Source organism: Centroberyx affinis, unplaced genomic scaffold (genome assembly GCF_046629955.1).
Source record: "Centroberyx affinis isolate AG114_WGS23_722 - 3 ecotype Tasmania unplaced genomic scaffold, CSIRO-AGI_Caff_v1 ptg003870l_1, whole genome shotgun sequence".
Lineage (NCBI taxonomy): Eukaryota > Metazoa > Chordata > Actinopteri > Beryciformes > Berycidae > Centroberyx > Centroberyx affinis.
In genome coordinates, this window is record NW_027281713.1 from 12,277 (window position 1) to 34,703 (window position 22,427).

Here is a 22,427-nt window from a genome sequence, read left to right on the forward strand (position 1 = left end):
ACAGATGTGGGTCAGAGAGACAAAATCTCATCAAATTGGGGTCTGTGGCTCTAATGTGGACTAAGTTAGGGGTCCTTGATATGAAAAAGGTTGAGAATCACTGCAGTGCAGTGACTCTGATCAGAACTTAAAATGTAACAATTTGATCTATCACTGACAGTGCTTAACTGTTTGCCAAAGATGTTTTATGGTGACCAACTACTATCAGAATAAAAACTGATACTGCCTAACTGACTGAATTGTTAGTTAATTGTGATTTGTATTCGATTTCAGCACAAGAAACCAGGCTAAAGACTGCTCTTTGGTAAAGATGCTAGAAATAGAGTAGGAATGTGATTTATTAATGTTGCCCCCTTAAGAATGAATTATGTTTTTGTAATATAATAATCTAACATTAAGTCAGCCTTGAGAGAAACCTGAACTTTCAAACAGATTTTGTACAGAAATGAATTGCGATGGTATTCGTGGTGGGTTCATCACATTTTATTTAGTACGGCAACAAAAGGTATGCATCCATATGAAAATAATCTAAGTAGTAAAAAAAACACAGGAATCACTGATACAAAAATAAAGTCAACCTTTCCATCCATTCGGCCATCCATTCAGTCAACCACCATTTTCTCGTAGCAAAAAACAATCAGAGCACACGCTGAAATGCAAAGCCGACAGTGGCAGCCTCATTACAAACTTTGTGTATTTGGCAGTGCATCGTATTTACATCAAATAACAAAACAATACTGTCGAAGGTCACATCATAGTACGTTGTAGCACATTTCGGAACCCATCGGGAAGTCCCTCTTGAAATAGTTCTCTTCCACGGGACAGGCGTACGGATAGTCTGTCGGCCCGTAGTAAGGTGCGTAGTCGGGGGCGGGGAAGCTCTCCTGCTGGGCCGGCCAGCAGTGGGACAGGCAGTAACAGTCCTGGAGGTTGCAGTGCTGGTAGTGGTAGTGCTCTGGCGTGAAGCTGTGGTAGCTGGACTCCATCCTGGTGGGCGAGTCGTAGCAGGAGGACGAGGAGGAGGAGAACGAGTCCTGCGGCGAGTAGCTGTTGTGATCCACCGGGCTGGAGAGCTTCAGGGAGTCCGGCGGCGAGGAGGGAGCCTGGAGAGAGAAGAGAACATCAAGATGGAGGAGGAGGGGGGGGGGGGGGGGTTACAACGTTTTCATGTCACAGATCATCGAATACACACACCTCAGGCCACAAGCCCCCTTTTCAAAAGATTATGCCCTAGAGACCCAGAGACCCACTCACTGTACATGGAGAGATAATAGTGGTGAGAGTGGCAGGATAATTGCCAGTTAATTAAATTATAGCTGCTGGGGATTATTTGCTGGAGACCCCTGGGATCTCTCAAAGACCCCCGAGGGCCCCCAGATGCCTACTACTGATTTAGGGTCAATAAACTATCATGCCCCACACCCTTCAGTCAGACAATAAGATGCACAGAATGTTGTTTCCAGTTATGTGTATATATGCTATATTATACCGTTTTGCTATATTTGTCTGTATTTTTGTAGCTGTTTTGCTAACTTGCTACTGCAACATTAGCTGCCTCTTACACTCCCATTTGATTGCTGCTAGTTTTGTGAAGCAGATATGACATGCAGCTAGCTGCAAATAGTTTTATCTCCTCAGCATACAAGTTCATCTTGAGGACTGATGAAGTGCGTCAAGGCCGCGAGGAATTATGGTCGTTGTAGTTCCTTTACATGCTTTCAGCATGACAGCGTTACATCTTTGTTTGTTTACAAGCTACACCGACGGGAAACGCCAAGTTTGAACTCTAACTTTGCACTCTGCACCATTGCACTACTGTCCCAGTGTTGTTTACATATATGTATATATATACTATATATATATATACTTTATATACTTTTTTTTAAATATATATATGTATATTTGTACATAGTAGTTAGATGTTTAGGTTTACCTCTGTCCATTGTGTTGTCCTTGTTTTTAGCTGTAGCCTATATTTATTCTGTGTAAGTACATTGTGAGCAACGGAAAAGCCAGAGTCAAATTCCTTTTATGTGTACATACTTGGCCAATAATGCTGATTCTGATTCTGATTCTGATTCTGATTGGATCCAACACAAAAATGTAGCCTATATGGGCAGCCGTTAATTTAAATTTGCCCAAATATAATAAGAGACAGTCACGCCAAAGCCCATTCGAACATGTGTTAATTTAATGTTGCCTATTACTGTTAGGCTACTGTTACTCTCCGATTCGGCATACATCCAGTCTACTTATTCCAATGTAATTTCAATTTTTAGAAAGGTTCGCCTGTTATTCCTATCGTCCTCCACCAAAACAGACAGTGGTGAGTGGTAGTGACCAGTTAACCAATTCTGACAACGTGCTGGTTGCTGAATTATATATAGGCTAGGCTACATATATATATGCCGACTTAACCACAAGAGCCCGATGATTCTTAAAAGGTCTCAAGTCATGTTCTACGAGATGTGTTCGTTAGGCCATGTTAAATTGACACTTTTTTTGAATGGAACTTGGCATTCCGTTCACAGCACGTTATCACCCAGGACTAGCCTATGGAAAAGGAAACCCCGTCATGATTAAATACCTACCATTCCATGTCCGTAGTAGTCTGCATCTGAGGAGAGTCCATGAGACCAAGGCAGCGGGAAGCTGGGAAGGGGAGGCAGGGAGGCGCTGTAGCCGTTGCCGCTGTCGTTGCTGCTGTAGCCGTTACCGGGCAACATCAAGTCCACAAACTGCTGCTGGTTGTCGTTAAAGGCGCTGTCCTGCATCTGGATGCCGCACGCGCCCTCCAGAACTGGGAACGAGGCGGCTGCGCGCAGCTGAAGGGCTCGCGCGCCAGCACCGCTCGCGTCTGCTACGTGACCAGCTGGAGCAGCGTCCATGTACCGACCTGTCAAACATACAAGTTAAAGCAAAAATTAAATAAATAAACATATAAATAAAGGAGGAACAAAACTCGTCATGTCTGGCAATAAAAGATACCATAGTGTTTTTTGTTTTTTACATTAGGCCTATATCACTTCTCTATTTCTCTTCTTTATTTCTTTTTTACGAATAAATAATTAAAGACTGCATTGCGATAGAATAGGCTATATACGCGAGATCGAGAATATTTATTATGCAAAAACATAAGAGCACGGGGGTGGGGGGTGGGGGTGGGGGGTGGGGGGGTCTCTGTTGGCATGGCAAAATACCACAGGCGGACATTTAAATAAGCACCGGCGTGATGTCACAGCACCATCAGCCAACACATTTGAATGAACGTTTATAAAAAGGCACCCATTACACTGCACTTTAGGAATGTAGCTGTCAATAGTTAACTAGAATTGCATTCCAAGTAGCCTTTTCTGACTAGTTGTGGCCGTGTTTGGGTCTTCCATGTGAGTATTCTGCTCCTGGTTAACAGGCTCAGGACAGGTCGCTGCCTGTTATGATCCATGCAAACTTAAAGTGTGCAGAGTTCTTTTGGACTTGGTTTCTTTTGATCATACCAATAATCTTGTTTCGTAGTTAGGGTTTGCTTGCTGCAACGCCCACATTGGCACAGAGTGGTGTTTTGCTATTTATAGTTAGTAATCTCATCAGACTCATCAGTGGAATGGATGAATTTTGTATTTCATGTAATTGCACAGTTTGCTGCTGCATGCAAATTGCAAGGCAGCATTGTTGTGCTGCTGCATGGGATTCTTTTGGGTGAAGGTGGACAGAGAGGCTGCAGTCGGGGAGATGCGTTTTTTTTTTTTTTTTAAATGGGCTTTGGACACTGGACATCGCGGGGATATATTACTTGGTCAGCTTACCTGGAAAAGTGGACGCACACAGATCCTGGATGTCCATGCAAGTCTGGGATATCTGCACAGTTTGGAGGAGAGCGAGAAAAAAGAAAAGAGAAAAAGACAAGGATCAGCTTTTCTGCACCAGAACATTTGGATTAATGTGCATTTCCCTTAATCAATATTTAGAAAAATATATAGCCTAGTTTTGCTCGGATAGCCTATATTGTTTTTTTCTTTTTCTTTTCTGTAAATGTGTGTGTGTGTGTGTGTGTGTGCGCGCGCGCGCTTGTATATGCCCGACTGGGGAATCACCGGTCATAATGCCTGTCCTAATAGGGATTTCATGGATCCTGGTTCAAATGAGTGCTGAAGTGGAAGTGGCATAAGCACGCGCTTCAAATGACTGGTCGACCCATATGTGTATCGATCGGCATATTGTGCGGGATGGATTCACAACGATAAGTCTCTTATTAGCTCAAGGATTTTATATTCAAAACAAAATGAAATAAGGGAAGGGCAGTCAAAGATTTACAAGGGCAGTCCATTGTTTTAGGCGCTTGCAGAGTGGAGAGAGAGAGAGAGAGAGAGAGAGAGAGAGAGAGAGAGAGAGAGAGAGAGAGAGAGAGAGAGAGAGAGAGAATGTCGTGTTTGGGCGCTTCATTATTGGACCAAATAGGGAAAATCCTGTCTTGGACTGTACAACAGTGGTTCTCAACGTGGGGTCCGGGGACCACCTGGGGTCCTTGAGGGGGTTCCGGGGGGTCCCCAGCAATGATGAATTGTTAAACGTCACCATTATTTCATTTACAAGAAGTAAACACAATTAGAGAATGTAGAAGAATGACTGATCGTAGTTTGACTGTTATCTCTCTACCTGCAATACAGATAGTCATGGCATTCTGGACAAAATCATGTCTGACGATAAAAAATACTCTCAGATTTGGGTCCGAGAGACATAATCTCATCAAATGGGGGTCTAATGTGGACTAAATTAGGGGTCCTTGATATGAAAAAGGTTGAGAATCACTGGGCTACAATATATGGGGATACAGTGGCAGATTCACTTAGATTCACCCATTTTTTTTTTAAGCAGCATGATATAAAACCAGGGTCCTCAAGACCAGCGGGGGGCAGGGACACCCAGGGGAGGGGGGGGGGAGGGGCTGTGGGAGAGAGAGGGGAGAGAGAGAGAGAGAGAGCAGAGGGGGGGGGGGGGGGTTACCGTTTTGACTTTCTTGTTGTCCGCCTCTCGGGCTCGTTGCCTCTGCAGCAGCTCTTTGACCGTGGTCTTCACTCGGACGCCCTGGTACACCTTGGTCGGCTTATCTGCATGACAAGGACAAAGAGCAGCGTGCCGCTCATGTTTACCAAACACCCGCCATCGGCCCGGACAGTGACAGACACAGAGCAACCTAACCCAACCCCCCCCCCCCCCCCCCCCCCCCCCCCTCATATACACCGCTCAAAGTCTCATTCTCAAACTCCCAACTGATTTCATGCATTATTTTCCCATAAAGTGCAAAGACATCACGTTGCCATATCGTGCCAAACACCCTGACCCTTAACTGCTACACATTAGGTTTAGCCAACTTATTTGAGAAAGAAAACTCTGGATATATGAATAAATAATAAGATCTGATATAATTTTCTTGTTTCCAATTCTGTGCAACACTTTAGTATCCAACGTTTTGCCCGAAACTACCGCGCGTAAAAGCGCGTTTGCCAACGCTCGTTCTGCGCTCTGGCTCTGGGTTTATCCCGCCGGGTCCTCGCCTCTGAGGCTCCCGGGGGCTCCCACACTAGGAGCCCCGCTTTACGGCACCGATCGGCTTGCCGTCTCGTATTACGCCGTCAGCGAGCTCTTGCATTCCACTCTGTGGACCGTGCTCTCCAGCCACCCCCGCCCAGATCAGGAAGAAAGGGAAAAGCGGTGCAAAATACACGAACGTAAGTGCACATTTCAGATCATAATACGCGTAGTTGGTAGATTGCACGCGGCGAGGGGCAAATGTGAAGTATTCCCGAGGTTAAACTATGAGTTTAGAGGGGTCGTTTGGTAAAGGCGCTGCTGGCTGCCGCGTAAAACTCGCAGGCTACTATAACAAAGGAGCCAAAAGAGGCTGGAAAGAAAGCTCGATCGGCAATGAAATGGGATTATTTGCCTGAGAAAATGCGTTTAAGTGATCGGTGTAAGGTAGAGTTGAGTGTAATAGCCGATTCTAAAGGGTACAAACTGTATCGGTAAAATAGCCATATTCCTATCAATGAAAACCCAGTCTAGTTATTGCGCAACGTAACGCTATCTGGAGCCCCGTGTCCAGCCATTTAATGTAGCTTCACCTTCAGTTTGATCGAGCCGCAGTTATCTAATGAAACTTCAAGAGCGATTTCAGTCATATTTGGAGCATAGGTAAAACACGCTATGTTTAAACCCCCAATCTGTGCATATGTATCTGTGGGCTATGCGAAATAGCGTGGCACGCATGCAGCGATAATTGGCTGTAATTTTTTTTTTCTATAAGTGAAGTTCCCAACCTGCCTGATTAAGGAACCAGGAGGGACGCCTCAGCATAGGCAGCACGTAATTTAAAGGCGTAATTTAAAGCGCCCAGGAGTGGCAAGCCGCTGGGCTGGAAAGGGCGATTCGATAAGCAGCGCGGAAAGCGGCTGCGAAATCCCATCTGATAAATATTCATACAACCGAAATGTCACTTCATGATTTGTCTTAAATGTGGCAAATAGTGGGCCAAAATACGCCGCGGCAGACACATCCCACTCATAGCCGGAGTTACTCATAACGTCTCCTTTACGCACGGAGTCGTACAGGCGAAAAAAGGCTCCGGCTGAAATTTCACTTCCACGAGCAATTAAACTATGATAAAATGCCATCGCAAAAGATAATCTACATGTCCCGACGTGTGTCAGAAGACTGCAGTTATAAGAATGAAACGTATAATAAATCCATGAAAGTCGATATACAGTGAGTGTATAGGGCTGATTTAATGGTAAAATCCTGTTAGGCTACAGCTGAAGAGTCCATCAACTAAGTAACAGGTGGCATTAAAGCACAAAAATTCACCAATTTGTAGATAATTTTTTAACTGCTGGTCACCATGTGCGCAATTTAAAGCTGTGGTGAAAGAATAAAGGAATTGGTAGGCTATAGGAAAAGCAAGTGTTGACGTGGCTTCTGGTAATGTGCTGTCTTTAAGTTTGACTTTTAAACATTTCCTCTTTTCTCTTTTCTGTGTTACAGGAGTAAATACATCACAATCATGTTCCAGACGAAAATCCAATGGCAAACTCACCAGACATGATGGCTGAGATGAAGAGAAAGGCTCCCTGAAGAAGACCTATGGGACTCCACAACGTCCTTTTCTGGCTCAGTAAAATGGCCAAGAACGAAATTTTCACAAAAGTCTCCAAAAATCTCAACACAAATGTCTTACAGCAGCGGCAGAGCATACAACAATATTGTAATATAGCTGGGGATATATTAGTTTGTGATTTTCTCCCTCCATGCCTACTATTTAAAACCCCTAGAACTCAATGATTTGACAATGATTTGATTGCGCGTTACTTTCAATTTGAATATTCAGAGGCAACTCAAAAATATAGCTTTTTCACTAAAATTCACCACATATAGTCATAGTAAAAGCTCCCCTTTAATATAATATAATGTAATTTTACATTTTGACCAAAAAGAAATTCATGTTTTATACATTTTATCCTCCTTTTTAGATATCAGTACATCACTCCCCCCTCATTAAGCACTATAGCATTGGGTCAGTCATATGCTCCATTCAAACTTCGCTAATGACTTTGTGGCTGCGATGAGACGTTTATTAGGACAACTGAACACGCCAACAACATATTACAGCATATTTTTAAACTTTATTCCAAACAAATACACATAAAAGTGGGAAAGTAGTGGGCGTGGCAAAGGGTAGTAGCCATCTTTGGCATCGCAGGCCCCAAGCTCCCACAACTTTCCCAGAGCTTTCTCTCCATTCACCTGCTGCAGCCTTCTAGTAAAGTAGTAGACTTTATAGTTTTAAAGCATTTTTATTAATACAACCTTTTGGTTATTTATAAAAAAAATCTTTCAGGAGAACGATTCCCCCCCCCCCATGAAGATCCATGCAATATCAAGCTGTGTCTTCCCCCAATATAAACCAGCCTTCTTCATTCATGCCCAAGCACTCAATCACCACATGTAACATTGTTTCATGCTGAAAAATATTTATTTATTTTTAATAGTTTACACAGGCAAGCATCGGGAAGTTTGGCACCGCTCACTAGCCGACAGACAGCAACACATGTAAAGAAGCATGACAGGAATAACTCACATAGACATTTAAGCTTGCAGAAAATTAGACTTACATATAAGCAACTATTAGAAATTAAACAATTATGTCATTACAGCACAATACAGTCCTTTTATTCTAATTTTCTCACAGTTGGCCATTTGTAAACAGCTGGACGGTTTTTCCTCTCACTTGGTGAAATAATATGCATTAAACCACCTGTATTATTATGAATATTATTATTATTACTATTACTCCCACTCCATGAAAACTGGACACCTTGATCCTTCATAGAGCCAACATTACATTTGCATGTGCGTGTTTCATATCCGCCGCTGTAAGAAGCGCAGCAGGTCGTCTGGTAATCATACAAGTAGCTTTCATAAGGTTTTCCATACACAGTATTAGACAGACCAAGTATTCTTCAAACCCCCGGTACAGTATTTCCCCATTGCATTCATATGTTCTCCGCCTGTGTAGTTGCAGCCCAAGACTCCGTTTCACCTGCTGCAGCAGCGGTGCACGCGCTCCACCTAGTGGCCAAAACGAAGAACTTCAATTCCCAGTTCACCTGCCTTCAAAGAATTACTGTATGTGTGTAGTGCTTAAACTTTCCCTGAGTTTATTGTTAGGAGTTTAATAAAATAACCATCCCCAATATTACAATGCTTCCTTATTTCATTTTTTTGTTTATTGTTTACTGCAATGTTTATTCCTGGGTCAAACAGCAAAGCCTCTCCTGTTCAATCCAAATTTGAAAAGTGGTTGGTTATATGATTTCTGAACATGCCATGATGGCTATGATTTTGGAGTATGTATATACACTCCATGTGTATATATATATATATATATATATATATATATACACACACACACACACACACACACACACACACACACACACACACACAAATATTGTATACATAAGGATATACATATAGCCTATTCAACCCTTTTTCATAGTTAAACCTTGATAAGAGCTCATTGATGATCATTTCTAGATCAAAAAGTAAAGTTAATCCCTTCAGGAGAGCAATACTGGGATGACTCTTCAATTAAAAACAATAACTGGTTTGTAATTACTGGTACTGATTACATTTCAGATTAATATTTTCCCTCATAAAACTGACTGGCAATCAAACATCCACATATCCATATGATGAACAAAGCAAAGCAGAGCTTTCAATCTGGAAATCTGAAATCATCTGACTTTTTGTTTTTTCTTACCAGTCATCCTGTTGCAAATGCTCGATGAAAATGAAGGGTTACATCAAATAGGTGGTGGGGTCTGTGAACACCCCTGGTAAAATGCAGAGTAGTTCATTCGCACTTTCATTCTATTCACAACCAGTTACAATCTTGTGGGACGGTTTAAGATTCACTATCCTGATCATCAGAGTGCTCTCCACTGTTATTTCCCCACCTGCTTATGTAAATCTGAGCTAAATCATATCTAACAATCTCCTCAGATGATTGTCGCTGGTGAGAAATCTTCTTAAATAGGGATCCATGTCCTACAGTGTATCTATTTAGGGGGTCCTTAACATGGAAAGCTTGGTGAACAAAGGCTACCACACTCCTATCCATCAATAAAACACATATCAGCTGTTTGAACGAGTAAGAGTGCACAGTGAATATGCTCCACAGTGTCAAGTGCTTGTTGACTACGTAACGTCTTGCGTCAACAGTAGGGACAGTGGCATATTCCTTCCTTCTCCGAGCCGACATCTAATTCTGATATGTATGAATGTCTGGGAAACCTCCGTTCTCAACCTCGGACCCCCTCATCCTGTCAGTAGGACCTCCTGATCTCGTAGGGCGACCAGGCGCTGCCTCCGTCCTCTTTGGCCCAGGAGGAGTGGGCCTCGCTGTGGGGGGCGAGGCCGCCGTGGCTCTCGGCCGCCTCGTCCGTGACCAGCGGCGCCATCTTGGACACCAGGTCGTTGACGGTGCCGGTCATGTAGGGAGGGCAGGGGAAGGAGGAGGGGCCCGGGTAGGAGCCGGTGGTGGTCAGCGGGTGGTAGTGGGCTTCCTCCAGGGAGTGCAGGGTGTAGGGCTGGGCGGCGGAGGCCGGGCCCATGGAGGTGCCTCGGCTCGGGGAGCGGTACTGGGAAGGGCTCCCCGGAGGCTCCGGGCTGGGCATGGAGGCCGGGATGCTGACGGGGGCCAGGCTGTCCGGACAGAGAGCCTCCACCTGGGACACTGGGTCTGGAACCGACTGCTCCCAGGACTCCCTCTGGAGTAGGGGGAGGAGAGGAGAGGAGAGGAGAGGAGAGGAGAGGTATTCATTAATTTCCTCTACTCGATTAATAAAGGAAAAATCCACCCTCGGATACTCTAACATTCTCAGAGTGTATGGGCATATGAACATGTACGTATATAGGATATATACAGGATTATTTGTCCCAATTTTCCTAATCCCAACAAACGCACCACCCTGGTTCTCACCCTGTGAGTGTAACCGGTCTGTTGTGACCTCAAGCTAGATAGTTACTTTTGAAAAGCTATTTATTTTGCGTGCTGCCAAAATCACTAATTACACATGGAAGACAGCCATTACCACATAATAGCAGGGTATTAACCTGCAGAAAGCCCAAGAGCAAAATTTGGAAAAAGCTTGGATGTTTCACTGGCAAGTTGGTGAACATTGGGGCATGTCATGTCTATGCCTATGACTGTGGCTCCTGACTCAAACATGTCTTGCCCCTGCATTGCATTCTGGTCTATTGAGGCTGCTGTCGGTGGAGAAATTGGTCTCTCTGCCTCTTCTGTGATGGATTTCTCCCTGTATGATTGTTGATTATTCAAAATGGTGAGTCGAGAACAAAGCCCTCTCTCTTTGATTCTGAGGGACTGACACCAAAAACTGGCGTTTACCGTTGATGTTTTAAATCTCTTTCTCTTTTTCTGCTATCAAACTCCATTGTAGCTGCGCTGGAAATATCTCAACATGATGTCACATGATGTCATGATGTCAAAATGCACCACCAGACAATAAAATGGTTGTCAACAGCAGTTGTTTTCAATTTTAGAATTAAACTATCTCAGCTTACAAAACGTCCCTCCATGACTTTTCTTAGATCACCAGTTCATCACGGGGCTAACACAGATCGACAGACACTCACATTCACACCTATGGGCAATTTCGAGTCTCCGATCCACCTGACTGGCAGGAGGAATCCGAGGAGAACACAGTGAGAACATGCAAACTCCACACAGAATGGACTATGGACTGTGAGGAGACAGTAATCACCAGTTCGACCACTCTCCAGCATGTATTCTAGATGGGATCAGGGGTGCACTTAGTGATTTGGAGGCCCAAAGTAAAGGTAACCCTGGGGCCCCCTGAATCCCAACCCTCACCTTTCACAGCCCGTCCTTTCTGTAGATTACCTTTGGGGTTGAGCAAAGTATGAACGCAAGGGCTAGCAGCCATGTAAGACATTGCCAACATAGATTTTATTTCCTCTCTTCTCTCCTCTTTGTTTTTCTGCAGCACTCAAGATTGAAATCATTTGTATTATAACAAGAGGAGGGGTGTTTGTCACTGAGTACATTTCGTTTAAATCGAGAGACGCAGAGAGACTCCTGCTCCTTACCAGAAACAAATGAGAGGACTCTCCGGTGAAGGGAGGCAGCAGGGAGGAGAGGGCCGACGAGGGGAAGATGGACCCTCCGGAGCTGGAGAAGGCGGCGGCACTCCGGTAGTCCCCGAAGGTCTCGGGGTAGTAGCTGTCGATGAGGGAGGAGTAGCTGGCCATGGCGGAGGGGTCACAGGCCAGCGGCTTGCCCCCCAGCGAGGACGAGTAGACGTCGGTGGAGAACTGCTTGGTCGACGGGCAGAAGTCCGAGTCGGAGATGAAGGGACGCCTCATGCCGTAGTAGCCGGGCAACATGTGAGATCCTGCAGGGTAGATGCGTTGGGTTGGAAAAGTTACTTTTGGGTTACCTTTAAAGGAATAGTACACCCAAAAATGAAAATTCTGTCACGATCTACTCACCCTCATGCCAGTTGAAACACTGGTGAAGTTTGTCCATATAACACACAGGGAGGTTGCCAGCACAACTCCATAGCAGCCTTCTCCAAAACAACTGAAGTCAGTGGGGACCAGTTCTTCAGAGTTCCAAAACTGATTTGCAACAAATAATGGTGTATAGGTCTTTCTATTCACAGTGTGATTGTTTGGCTGTTTTTGTTGTGGAACTCTAAAGAACAGGTCCCCATTGACTTCAGTTGTTTTGGAGAAGGCTGCTACCAAGTTGTGCTGGCAACCTCCCTGTGTGTTATATGGACTAACAAATTTCACCTGTGTTTCATTTGGCATGAGGGTGAGCAGATGATGACAGAATTTTCATTTTTGGGTGAACTATTCCTTTAATATCTGTAGAATATAGATTAAAGTAACCTGTATGGATGGATTTTCAAGTAAACATTTACTCCATTTTAAAGACTGTAGCATGAATGGTATTATCACTGACAACCTTATCAACCACTATTTCAGGATATGTAAAATTATGTTTGTGCTGATAATCGCTCAGTTTGCAGTATACAGCCTTTTCCCAGTTTGACTGATATTCGACTGATATGGGTTTTTGAATACTGATACCGATACTTTCGGTATCAGTATTTGGTGTTTCTCCCAGAATTTTCTTCTTGTCATGGGGAAAAGCCTCTGAAACAACATTTAGACCATCATGGGACACTAAAACTCTCCATTGAAATCCAGCCTAATTAAACTGTTATATTTTAGTAGTTCCTTCAGGCAGGGTGAGGCAGGTTTCACTACAGCTTTTGCAGACTGATAATTAATAATAAAATAATAATAATAAATCATATCCTCATATCATATCCTCTCCTACATCATATTGACCAAGGCCACTATCGGTATTATATCGGTCAAACCCTAGTGTTAATACAGAGTGACGCATAAATTTCCTGAGCAAATTTCACTATTGTTCAGGGACTTAACTGGTATTAACGGAATAAATAGATGTTACATATCACGATTCATCCTGCATAATGCAGGTAGGAACAAGTGAGGCTAGTGAGTTTTTGGGTGGTTGTTTAGCTAAAGAGTGAGTCTCACCTGGCATTTGGACAAATGAAGGTGGAGTGGTTGCACCTCCCTGTGACAGAGAAATAAAGCAGGCGTTAGTATGACATGGTGATATGACTTTCTATGATTCAATAAAGCCAAAATCCACTTGAAATTCACAAAACATTTCATGTTTGTACCTTGCAAAGGTGTAGACTTGAGTTTACTGAAGCACATTTTGTGGTTGGCTTTGGTCACCAGCTCAAACACTACTTCCCCTTTAAAAATTTCTCCTTTTAATGCCTTTAAGCAACAAATTGATTCATTTTTGCCATTCAGATCAGTGTTGACTTACAGTGTCTTACTGTATTGACCAGTAATTCTCTCTCAATCCTTTTCATTTGTTATATATTGCATATTGATATTTTTTAAATAAATTTGACATTTACTTCATACTACATACATTTTATATTTTTGGTATACTTGGATATTGTGCATATTCTGCATTCATTCGTCTCAGTAACTTCTGTTATTTTGCACATCCTCATAATGCTGTAATCCATACTTCTTCTCATGCTTTGCATTCATACATTCCTGCTTAACATGTTTCTTTGCTGTATCCTATTACTATTTCCTGCGGCATCATCCCAGTTTCCCTCCAGGGATCATACATTTTCATCTTATCTCGCTGACCAATTTTCTAGTTAGCTCTCTGTCTATTTGTATTCTACAGACAGAGAGATGGGTAGAACAGGAAAGGGAGAGGAGAGGGTTGGGGAGACAGATAGAGACACACGGCGAGGGCTCCAGAGGACAGGCTCTCTTGTTTGCATATTGCTAACATGAAAGAGTTGATATAAAGGCTGTGTTGGCTGGGAGGCAAGCAAATTTTGAGGGCTGAATTTGAATGTTATTTGCCAGTGCCAAGACTTCCTCATGTGGCTCAGGTATGGCTCAGTGCATCTCTGAAGGCTGCGTATGGAAATCAGCTCGCTCAAGCTCACGGGCTGCACAGCACAGCAGAGCGAGGCAAAGCAAGCGCCAGTCAGAGAGGCATCATAAAGCTGGGGGGTTGGAAACGTCCCGTCAAAAAAACAAAAAAAAAACGCTTGTCGTTAACGCGGATGTAGAATTAGAAACGATGATGTCATTTGACCTTGTTGCATATAAAACTATTCCTTCCTACGGCGAATACACTTCACATTTTCATCTACTTGTTGTACAGCACATACATAATGATTCTACTGCTACTATTATTTTGAACACCCTCACAATGCTGTAACCCCTTCTTTTTTATACACTTTCATTCATACAAGCTGCAACAAAGGCATCAGTAAAGTTTTATCTTATCAAAGATTGTGAGTATTGGTTACTTATTAAACATTTTACCCAGGGATTGTAGTGGAATTTAAACCTTACTACTTTTTTAGGCTGACAAAGACCTTCAGAACTAAAAATTCTTAGCACACATCTTTAACCCTAACCCCAAGTAGTATCAAACTAATATTAAGTTATATAAGGATAGTGTCTGTTTAAGTGTATAAGTGACTTGGTAACACTTTACAATAAGGGTCACAAAGTTAAGGGTTAGTTAATGCTTAATAAGGGTTAGTTAATGCTTAATAAGCATTAACTAACCCTTAATTAACAGTTAACTACTGTGTAATTTACTAATGGTGATAATGTTAACTAAGGTATTAATTTATACATTATTTAATAGTTTATAAAGACGACTATTAAATAATGTATAAATTAATACTTTAGTTAACATGAACACCATTAGTAAATGATTACCAGACACATTAGTTAACTGTTAATTAAGGGTTAGTTAAAGCTTATTAAGCATTAACTCACCCTTAACTTAGTGACCCTTATTGTAAAGTGTTACCGTAGTATCAAACTAATATTAAGTTATATAAGGATAGTGTCTGTTTAAGTGTATAAGTGACTTTTGTTTCTATTGGCAATTGTATTGACCCTACAACAGTCCCTCACAAACTTAAAACATAATTCGAGCAACCATTTATGCAAAATCATCATTGGAGATTACATCTGTGGACAGAATTTTATAAAAACGAGAAGTTGACGTTTATTATGAAGTGAAACGATGTAAGATGTCTGTATTTTCACTGTGAGGACAGCGGGTCCTTTGTGACGGAGAAGTGTCCCTTAGTTCTGCCTCACCATGTTGCAACATGAAGAGAATCACTGTGCGGTCAGAGTTTGCCCTTCTCTCTCAATGGCCTTTTATGCACTGAGATAAAAGACAACATGAGCTCGAGTGGGGGTGTAGAGGGCTTCAGTTACTGTGTTTTTCTCTGTGCATCATTAAGTCTTCATGGGTCTGCCTATTATTCTCTCCTGACCCCATTTGTAAACATACGTAAAACTCCTGTTGAATGGGCAAAGAACTATAGGCCAGAAACCTGTATACAACACAGTATGATTTATGCACACCCTATTATGTGCAGACTTGACTCGATTTAGGAAATAGAAAAATACATGATAAAAATGTTTATATTTGATCCAAATTTGGAGCAATGGTCACACTACCTTTTTAAACATAGCTTTGGTAGAACAGTTTTGGTGGGCCAATTACAATCAGGGCTACTAAAACTAAATATGCAAAATCAACTTTTATTTTGACTTTTGCATCTATACCTCAGTGATGGCAAATTTAAAGTGCAACGTAAACAAACAATCAAGATTTTGAGGTCTGCAACATAATCCCATTTCCATAATCCATGAGTGGGTGTATTTCACATAGAGGAAAAGTTGCCTATGAAAAGCAGAAGCCAGTTTCTTGAGCTATTGTTATTGTTGCACTCGTCTTTGGACTCACTGACCCCTGAAAGAGTTGCTTGTCTCTCCTGAAAACTGCATGTTGCTGATTCCACAAACACACCATGGTGTCTGGTTTAGATTATAAATCTGGCTTTGACCTGCAGTCTTGTAACATTATTAGATTAAATACTTTCGACATTGAAGGGGGTGAAACATGACAAAGGATTAAAGGAATAGTTCACCCAAAAATGAAAATTGTGTCATCATCTCCTCCCCCTCATGCCAGTTGAAACACAGGTGAAGTTTGTCCATATAACACACAGGGAGGCTGCCAGCACAACTCCATAGCAGCCTTCTCCAAAACAACTGAAGTCAGTGGGGACCAGTTCTTCAGAGTTCCAAAAAGACCTACAGTATATTTACACCATCATTTAGTGCAAATCTTAACTACAGCTGATTGATTTGCAACAAATAATGGTGTATAGGTCTTTCTATTCACAGTGTGATTGTTTGGCCGTTTTTGTTTTGGAACTCTAAAGAACAGGTCCCCATTGACTTCAGTTGTTTTGGAGAAGGTTGCTACCAAGTTGTGCTGGCAACCTCCCTTAACCCATAACTTTGCATATGTCTGCGCACTGAGCCAAAGAACCACCGTTTTTTGGAGCACGAGTTAGCTAACTATCAAACTTGAATGGCAGGAGAAGAAGGAACCACAGAAGGAACTCTGGTGAAAATATAAATAAAATATATGAGTGGCAATGACTTTGTTATTTAATTTATTCACTCCCATGGCATTCATGATCCTGGAAGGTCAGCGTGTTAGCTAGCTAGCTTACCTAGATAGCTATAGGCAAGTATGTCTAGTTTGAACTTGGAAGGTCAGCTAGGCTAACAAGCTAACCGGTAACACTTTACAGTAAGGGTCGCTAAGTTAAGGGTTAGTTAATGCTTAATAAGCATTAACTAACCCTTAATTAACAGTTAACTAATGTGTCTGGTCATCATATACTAATGGTGTTCATGTTAACTAAGGGATTAATTTATACATTATTTAATAGTCATCTTTATAAACTATTCAATAATGTACAAATTAATACCTTAGTTAACATGAACACATTAGTAAATTACACATTACTTAACTGTTAATTAAGGGAACCCTTATTAAGCTTTAACTAACCCATAACTTAGTGACCCTTATTGTAAAGTGTTACCCAAAGGATTAAAACCCATAACTTTGCAGCCAACTTTGATATGCGCCTTAGCGCACTGAGAACCCCAAGAACCCAAGAACCACCATTTTTTGGAGCACGAGTCAGCTAACTAGCAAACTTGAATGGCAGGAGAAGAAGGAACCAGAGAAGGAACTCTGGTGAAAATATAAATAAAAAAATATGAGTGGCAATGACTTTGTTATTTAATGTATTCACTCCCATGGCATTCATTATCCTGGAAGGTCAGCATGTTAGCTAACTAGCTTACCTAGATAGCTATAGGCTAGTATGGCTAGTTTGAACTTAGAAGGTCAGCTAGGCTAACAAGCTAACCTAGATAACTTTGTATGGTTAGATTGTATTTTTTCAGTTAGTATCAAGAGTCAAGGTCCTATGTTCCCAGGGTCCTATGTTCCCAAGATTTATATGGCACATAATGGGAACATGACAAAGGGTCCTATGTTCCCAGGGTCCTATGTTGAACCCTAACCCTAACCTAACCCTAACCCTAACCCTAACCCTAAACCGAGCTGGGGAACATATTTTTCAGGTTCCCATTATGTGCTATATACAGCTGGGGAACATAGGACCCTGGTAGCTAACATAGGACCCTGGGAACATAGGAATGACTCCTCAAGGGTGCTATAGGCGTTTTCACTGAGCTTCAGTCTAACATTACTTAGCCAGAGATACTGTGGTTCTTTTGAGGTTTAACTCAACCAATGAGACCATATCTGCCTCCAGCAGCTCTGCCTCTGAAAAATGTTTGTACAAAAACAAAAAAAACAAAAAAAATCCAATCTGCGTAGGGGTACTGCTTATGATCTCTTTGCTACTTGTCTTGCAATTGTAATGAGAGAGAAAACCATGATGGAACTGAAATACCCCTTGGTGTTTGTGCACAGACGGCAGTTTCTTTCCCATACTAGCAATGTGCGATGAGCATTGCATTAGAGTATGGAAGCATTTGGGTTCGTCTCTCTTTGTTGCATCTGATGGTATCCTCTCTTTCACTCTCTTACACAATCTCCCCCATTACCTGAGCCGTCCGTGGCTGGTGGATCTATAGAGTGGACATGCCAACGCTAACAGAAAACAAATAGTGAATGCTGTCCTGTAAAGGGGCATTGACAGGGGCGGTTTGAGGATGAAAAGCCAGTCTTGTTTGTGCAGGCAGACGTCTAAACAGAGCCTGATGTCTCTCTCTGTCTCCTGTCTCTGTGTGTGTATATGTGTGTGTGTGTGTGTGTCTGAGAACAACAATGGGAGGTTTGTCTGTGGCTGTGCATGGCACAGGACAATGTCGGCTGGCAGGTGTGCATGGATCTAACTTTGCATAGGCTCCCTCCTGCACGGCCCTTTTCTGTCTGTCTGCGTTATCCGTCCAGGCCCAACCGCCCCCGTCACCACCCGCCCCCCCCCCTCCCCTCCCACACACACACACACACACACCCACACACCCACCTCGGGGAGTTTTGGAGATCATGGCCGTCACCATTGCTAGCATTGTGTCAGTGTTCTTTTGTGAGGTTAGGAACGGGGAGTACGCGCTTTGTGTCTCTCCCCTCCACACATACTCAGCTATTTACAGATTGGCTTTGCGAGTGCTCGGGGGTTTTTCGAAAGACTTGAACGTTTAGGGGGGGGGGGAGGTACAGGTGGTCAATGCATCCACCATGGATCGTTAGCGCACAAAAAAAACCCGAACCAAAGTGTAAATAGGGAGGGAGATTTTAAAAGACGACCTCTTAATTGTGCCACCAACAGAATGTCAACTGTGGTCAGGACAGGCACTGTTTGGTTTGGGAGAAAAATGGAAGTGGGGAGAGACAGGATGGCAAGGGATACAAAAGCAGAATCAGTTTAGGGTAGATGGTGCTCACACTATATCTCGGGCCGGTCGTCTGTCGGGATCGTTTCTCCGCCAGCAGGTCCTTCACCGTGTGCTTGACCCGAACGCCTTGGTACACTCTCTTAGAATATTCTAGACGGAAGAGAAAAACGAAAGAGTAAGTTCATAGCAGCTGTTGTCTCAGTGATATCTAAAGCGATTCAAAGAACTTTACAAAATGGTGGATTGGCCACATCATAAGCGATTGGTACCCACCCCGAAAACAGTTTAACTCGTGCTGTGCTTTATACGACTTCATACAAATTTTCATTCTTCCCCACAAATGTGTATTCATTTGAATGTTTCACAGTTTTATGCATATAGGCGAATGACTCTTTGGGATACGTGTGTAAATGTCATGGAAATTGCCTTTGGTTTGGTCGATGCAAATTGGCTGTTAAAAAGAAGCAATTTAGTGCAAACGCCATCGGTTAAACCTGACAGTAAAGAAATGGGCTTTTAGATGGTTATGTCAAAAATAAACTATCGCTAACTATTGTTTTTAGTGATTTACAGAGAAATCAAGTATTTTAAATAGACATTATGTAGATTAGTCACATAACAGATTTTTTTGTGTATGCATCATAATACCAGGTCGTTGCCATTACACTGGTCATTATAAATCTCAACATCCAATATGTGCTGGTGTGATTTGGGCACATTCCTGGGAAGCAGAAGCATAAACCCGATGAAAATGCAAACTTTATTATGCAAACGGAAATTGCATGCAAAAAACTTTATGTAAAAGATCCCAGCTTTTTGAATGGATCTTTTAGATAAGCCCCTACTTCTCTTGACCAATGGGATTATAGTTTGTTCTTGAAAATATGAACTTGTGTCCTTTGGAGAATCTGGGCTTTTGCACTTTGCCACAAAATAAAACGACAACCTGCCAGGCATGATCCCGCATATTTTATGAATTTATACTAATTAAGTAACTAACTAAGTATATGATAACCGCTGAGTGTGTGATATTAGCCTTTAAACATCAAACACTGATATAAGTGTATTATATAGAGAAGGCAATGACATTTACTGACAGGTGAGACCTTGCACTGACAGCTTACTTTTTCCTTGCTGACAATTTTTTTCATTGTAACTTAGCAACCATGGACAATCAATAGTAGCACAGGTAACATTCATGTTGATTTAGTCAAATCAAATGTCATCAAATATGATCGAAATGGCAAATTATTTCATCACAAAACCGAAACGATCCGGCAAAATTTGAAGGGATTCTCTATCATCTCTCAGTAATAAATACATGTATTTCTCCATGAAAGAAGAAAACAAAATCAGATTTTCACAAGGGTAAAAAGTCAATATTTTTTTTTAAACAAAATCTCTATCATCAGAATGGTAAGATTACGTTTGTTTATGACAATAGCGATGGCAACCACCTCTTGCAGCTGTGCCAGCCTGTATGAATAATGAATAAGTGTTTCTTACCTGGGTCCATGATGCTGCAGACCGGTAGTATTGACACAGGCCTCTCTGTTCTTCCCCTGAGGTATTTGCCTACAGTAGCTAAATCCCAGCGTTCAGCACCATACTGAGCATCATGCCACGGTGGGAGCTTTAACCACGCTGTCAGGAGGGCAGGGACACATGGAACATGCCACCACACACTGCAGTCATGGAGAGGCAGCTTTTTGAAATGACCTTTATCTATTTGTTTAAATGCAAATGTTTGGTAGGGACGTTTTTTAGACTATTTGCATCTGCAGTCAAGATTAGGGGGAGTAAGCATCATAAGCATTGAAGAGAGAGAGACTGGGGAAGCAGCCAGGCAACACCCCCCCACCCCCACCCCCCGCTCCCTCTCCCACCCCCCTCCTAATTTTCAAAGGATATATTATTTCCACATTTTGATTTATAGCCGCACTAGCTTCCTTACTGCTGGTGTGATGGGAAAGGCTCATATAGGATAATGTGTGTTTTTGTTTTGGTTTTCTGTACTTCAGGTTTGGCATTTCAGGACAGAAAGGAGATAACATAATAAAAGCTGACTTTATGATGGTGCTATGCAATACTACTGAAGCAACTCAGAATGTATAAGGAAGTGTATTTAGTTTGTAGCGTTGCAGGGTTTTTCATCATGCTTATATCATGCTTATATGACCTAACAACTACACTGGTATGGTATCAATTAAACACATGGAAACTGTATCTCTAGAGAAACTGCTCAGGCACTGATACAAACAATACTGCAACATAGCATTTTGCCACAAACCTAACAACATAATATTAGTAAACGTATAAATTGAAACTTTGAACACACATATGAAACCCTCAACCCTCAGTTTTATTTAAAAAACAAAACAAAAAAAAGAAACAGACTTTCATACTTTTTCAAAAACAGACTTTCAAAACAGTTTTCTGAAATGTGGGATGTTTTTGCATAAAAGCACAATTGTGCAATTTTCTACTCAAATTGATGTGCTGAAATTTGTATAAATGACTTAGAGCAAATAAAAAACAAATGTGCCAGCTCAACTTTGCAGGATAGAGAAGAATAGCTGGAGGCACACTTGGCCACCCAATTTGTATCTGGTTTAAGCTCTTATCCTAGTTTTAGCTGTTTGCCTCAGCCAGCCAGTGACACTTTAAAATCAATCAATCTATCAATTTTTTTGATGTTGTAGAAAGTTGTAGTGACTGTGACTGTTTCAAGTTATTTAAAATTGTTATATTATGAATAAAAATGTACACTGAATGTACAAAATATTAGGGATATCTTCCTGATTTTGAGCTGCAGCTCCTTTAACACAATCCACATCTCAACTGTCTCAAAGCATAAAAATCCTTCTGTAACTCGTCCGCTTCTCTGTATCTGCGTCTCCTCCCTTGTGATTGGTGTAGATTTAATAAGGGAAATCAATAAGGGATGATGGCTTTTACCTGGATTCACCTCATCGGTGTGCTTCATGAAAAGAGTAAGTGTCCCTAATATTTTGTCCATTCAGTGTAGACGCAAGTGACAATTTCATGTTTGATGCCTATGTGTTATGATTGAGATTCAAAAGTGGTTACACTTTGACACATTTCATAGTGATGACACCCATCCAGTGAGGTCGTGACTAACGATCTATATGCATCCATAGCTGTAGGAGCACTACTGTGAACAGCTAATTCCACCATATAGGCCAAGTGATTTGCATGCAATTTGGAAACAGAGCTAACACGTATAACAAGTGTTACAGTGATCATGTCTGCTGTGCTTACTCTCTCAGATAAAAACATCAATCACAGACAAATTTCGCATGCTGATCGTAATCTTAACTATATTCAGAATTGGAATGACAATCGCTTTACTTGCCAAGTGCAGTGCATTTAAATTTGTCGTGGGTCACAGAAACACTTGACAACTATGATGATGATGATGATAATACTTTATTGTCAGATCCTGTCTGAAA

General features: G+C 41.9%; 2 protein-coding genes across 2 annotated transcripts; both read right to left on the minus strand.

The window, feature by feature from the left end:
- Positions 1-475: 475 nt before the first annotated feature.
- Positions 476-7,306, minus strand: linc.pou2af1 (lnc RNA pou2af1). Its single transcript, XM_071541427.1, has 5 exons — positions 7,091-7,306; positions 5,005-5,108; positions 3,807-3,858; positions 2,592-2,896; positions 476-1,103 (listed from the first exon to the last, which is right to left on the minus strand). Exons 1-5 carry the CDS (start codon positions 7,095-7,097, stop codon positions 753-755), a joined length of 819 nt encoding a protein of 272 aa, XP_071397528.1. The 5' UTR covers positions 7,098-7,306; the 3' UTR covers positions 476-752.
- Positions 7,307-8,975: 1,669 nt separating this feature from the next.
- On the minus strand, positions 8,976-20,593 carry pou2af2 (POU class 2 homeobox associating factor 2). Its single transcript, XM_071541425.1, has 5 exons — positions 20,461-20,593; positions 19,004-19,104; positions 13,177-13,216; positions 11,689-11,993; positions 8,976-10,325 (listed from the first exon to the last, which is right to left on the minus strand). The coding sequence occupies exons 1-5, from the start codon at positions 20,468-20,470 to the stop codon at positions 9,882-9,884; spliced, it is 900 nt and encodes a 299-aa protein (XP_071397526.1). The 5' UTR covers positions 20,471-20,593; the 3' UTR covers positions 8,976-9,881.
- Between the last annotated feature and the right edge of the window lie 1,834 nt (positions 20,594-22,427).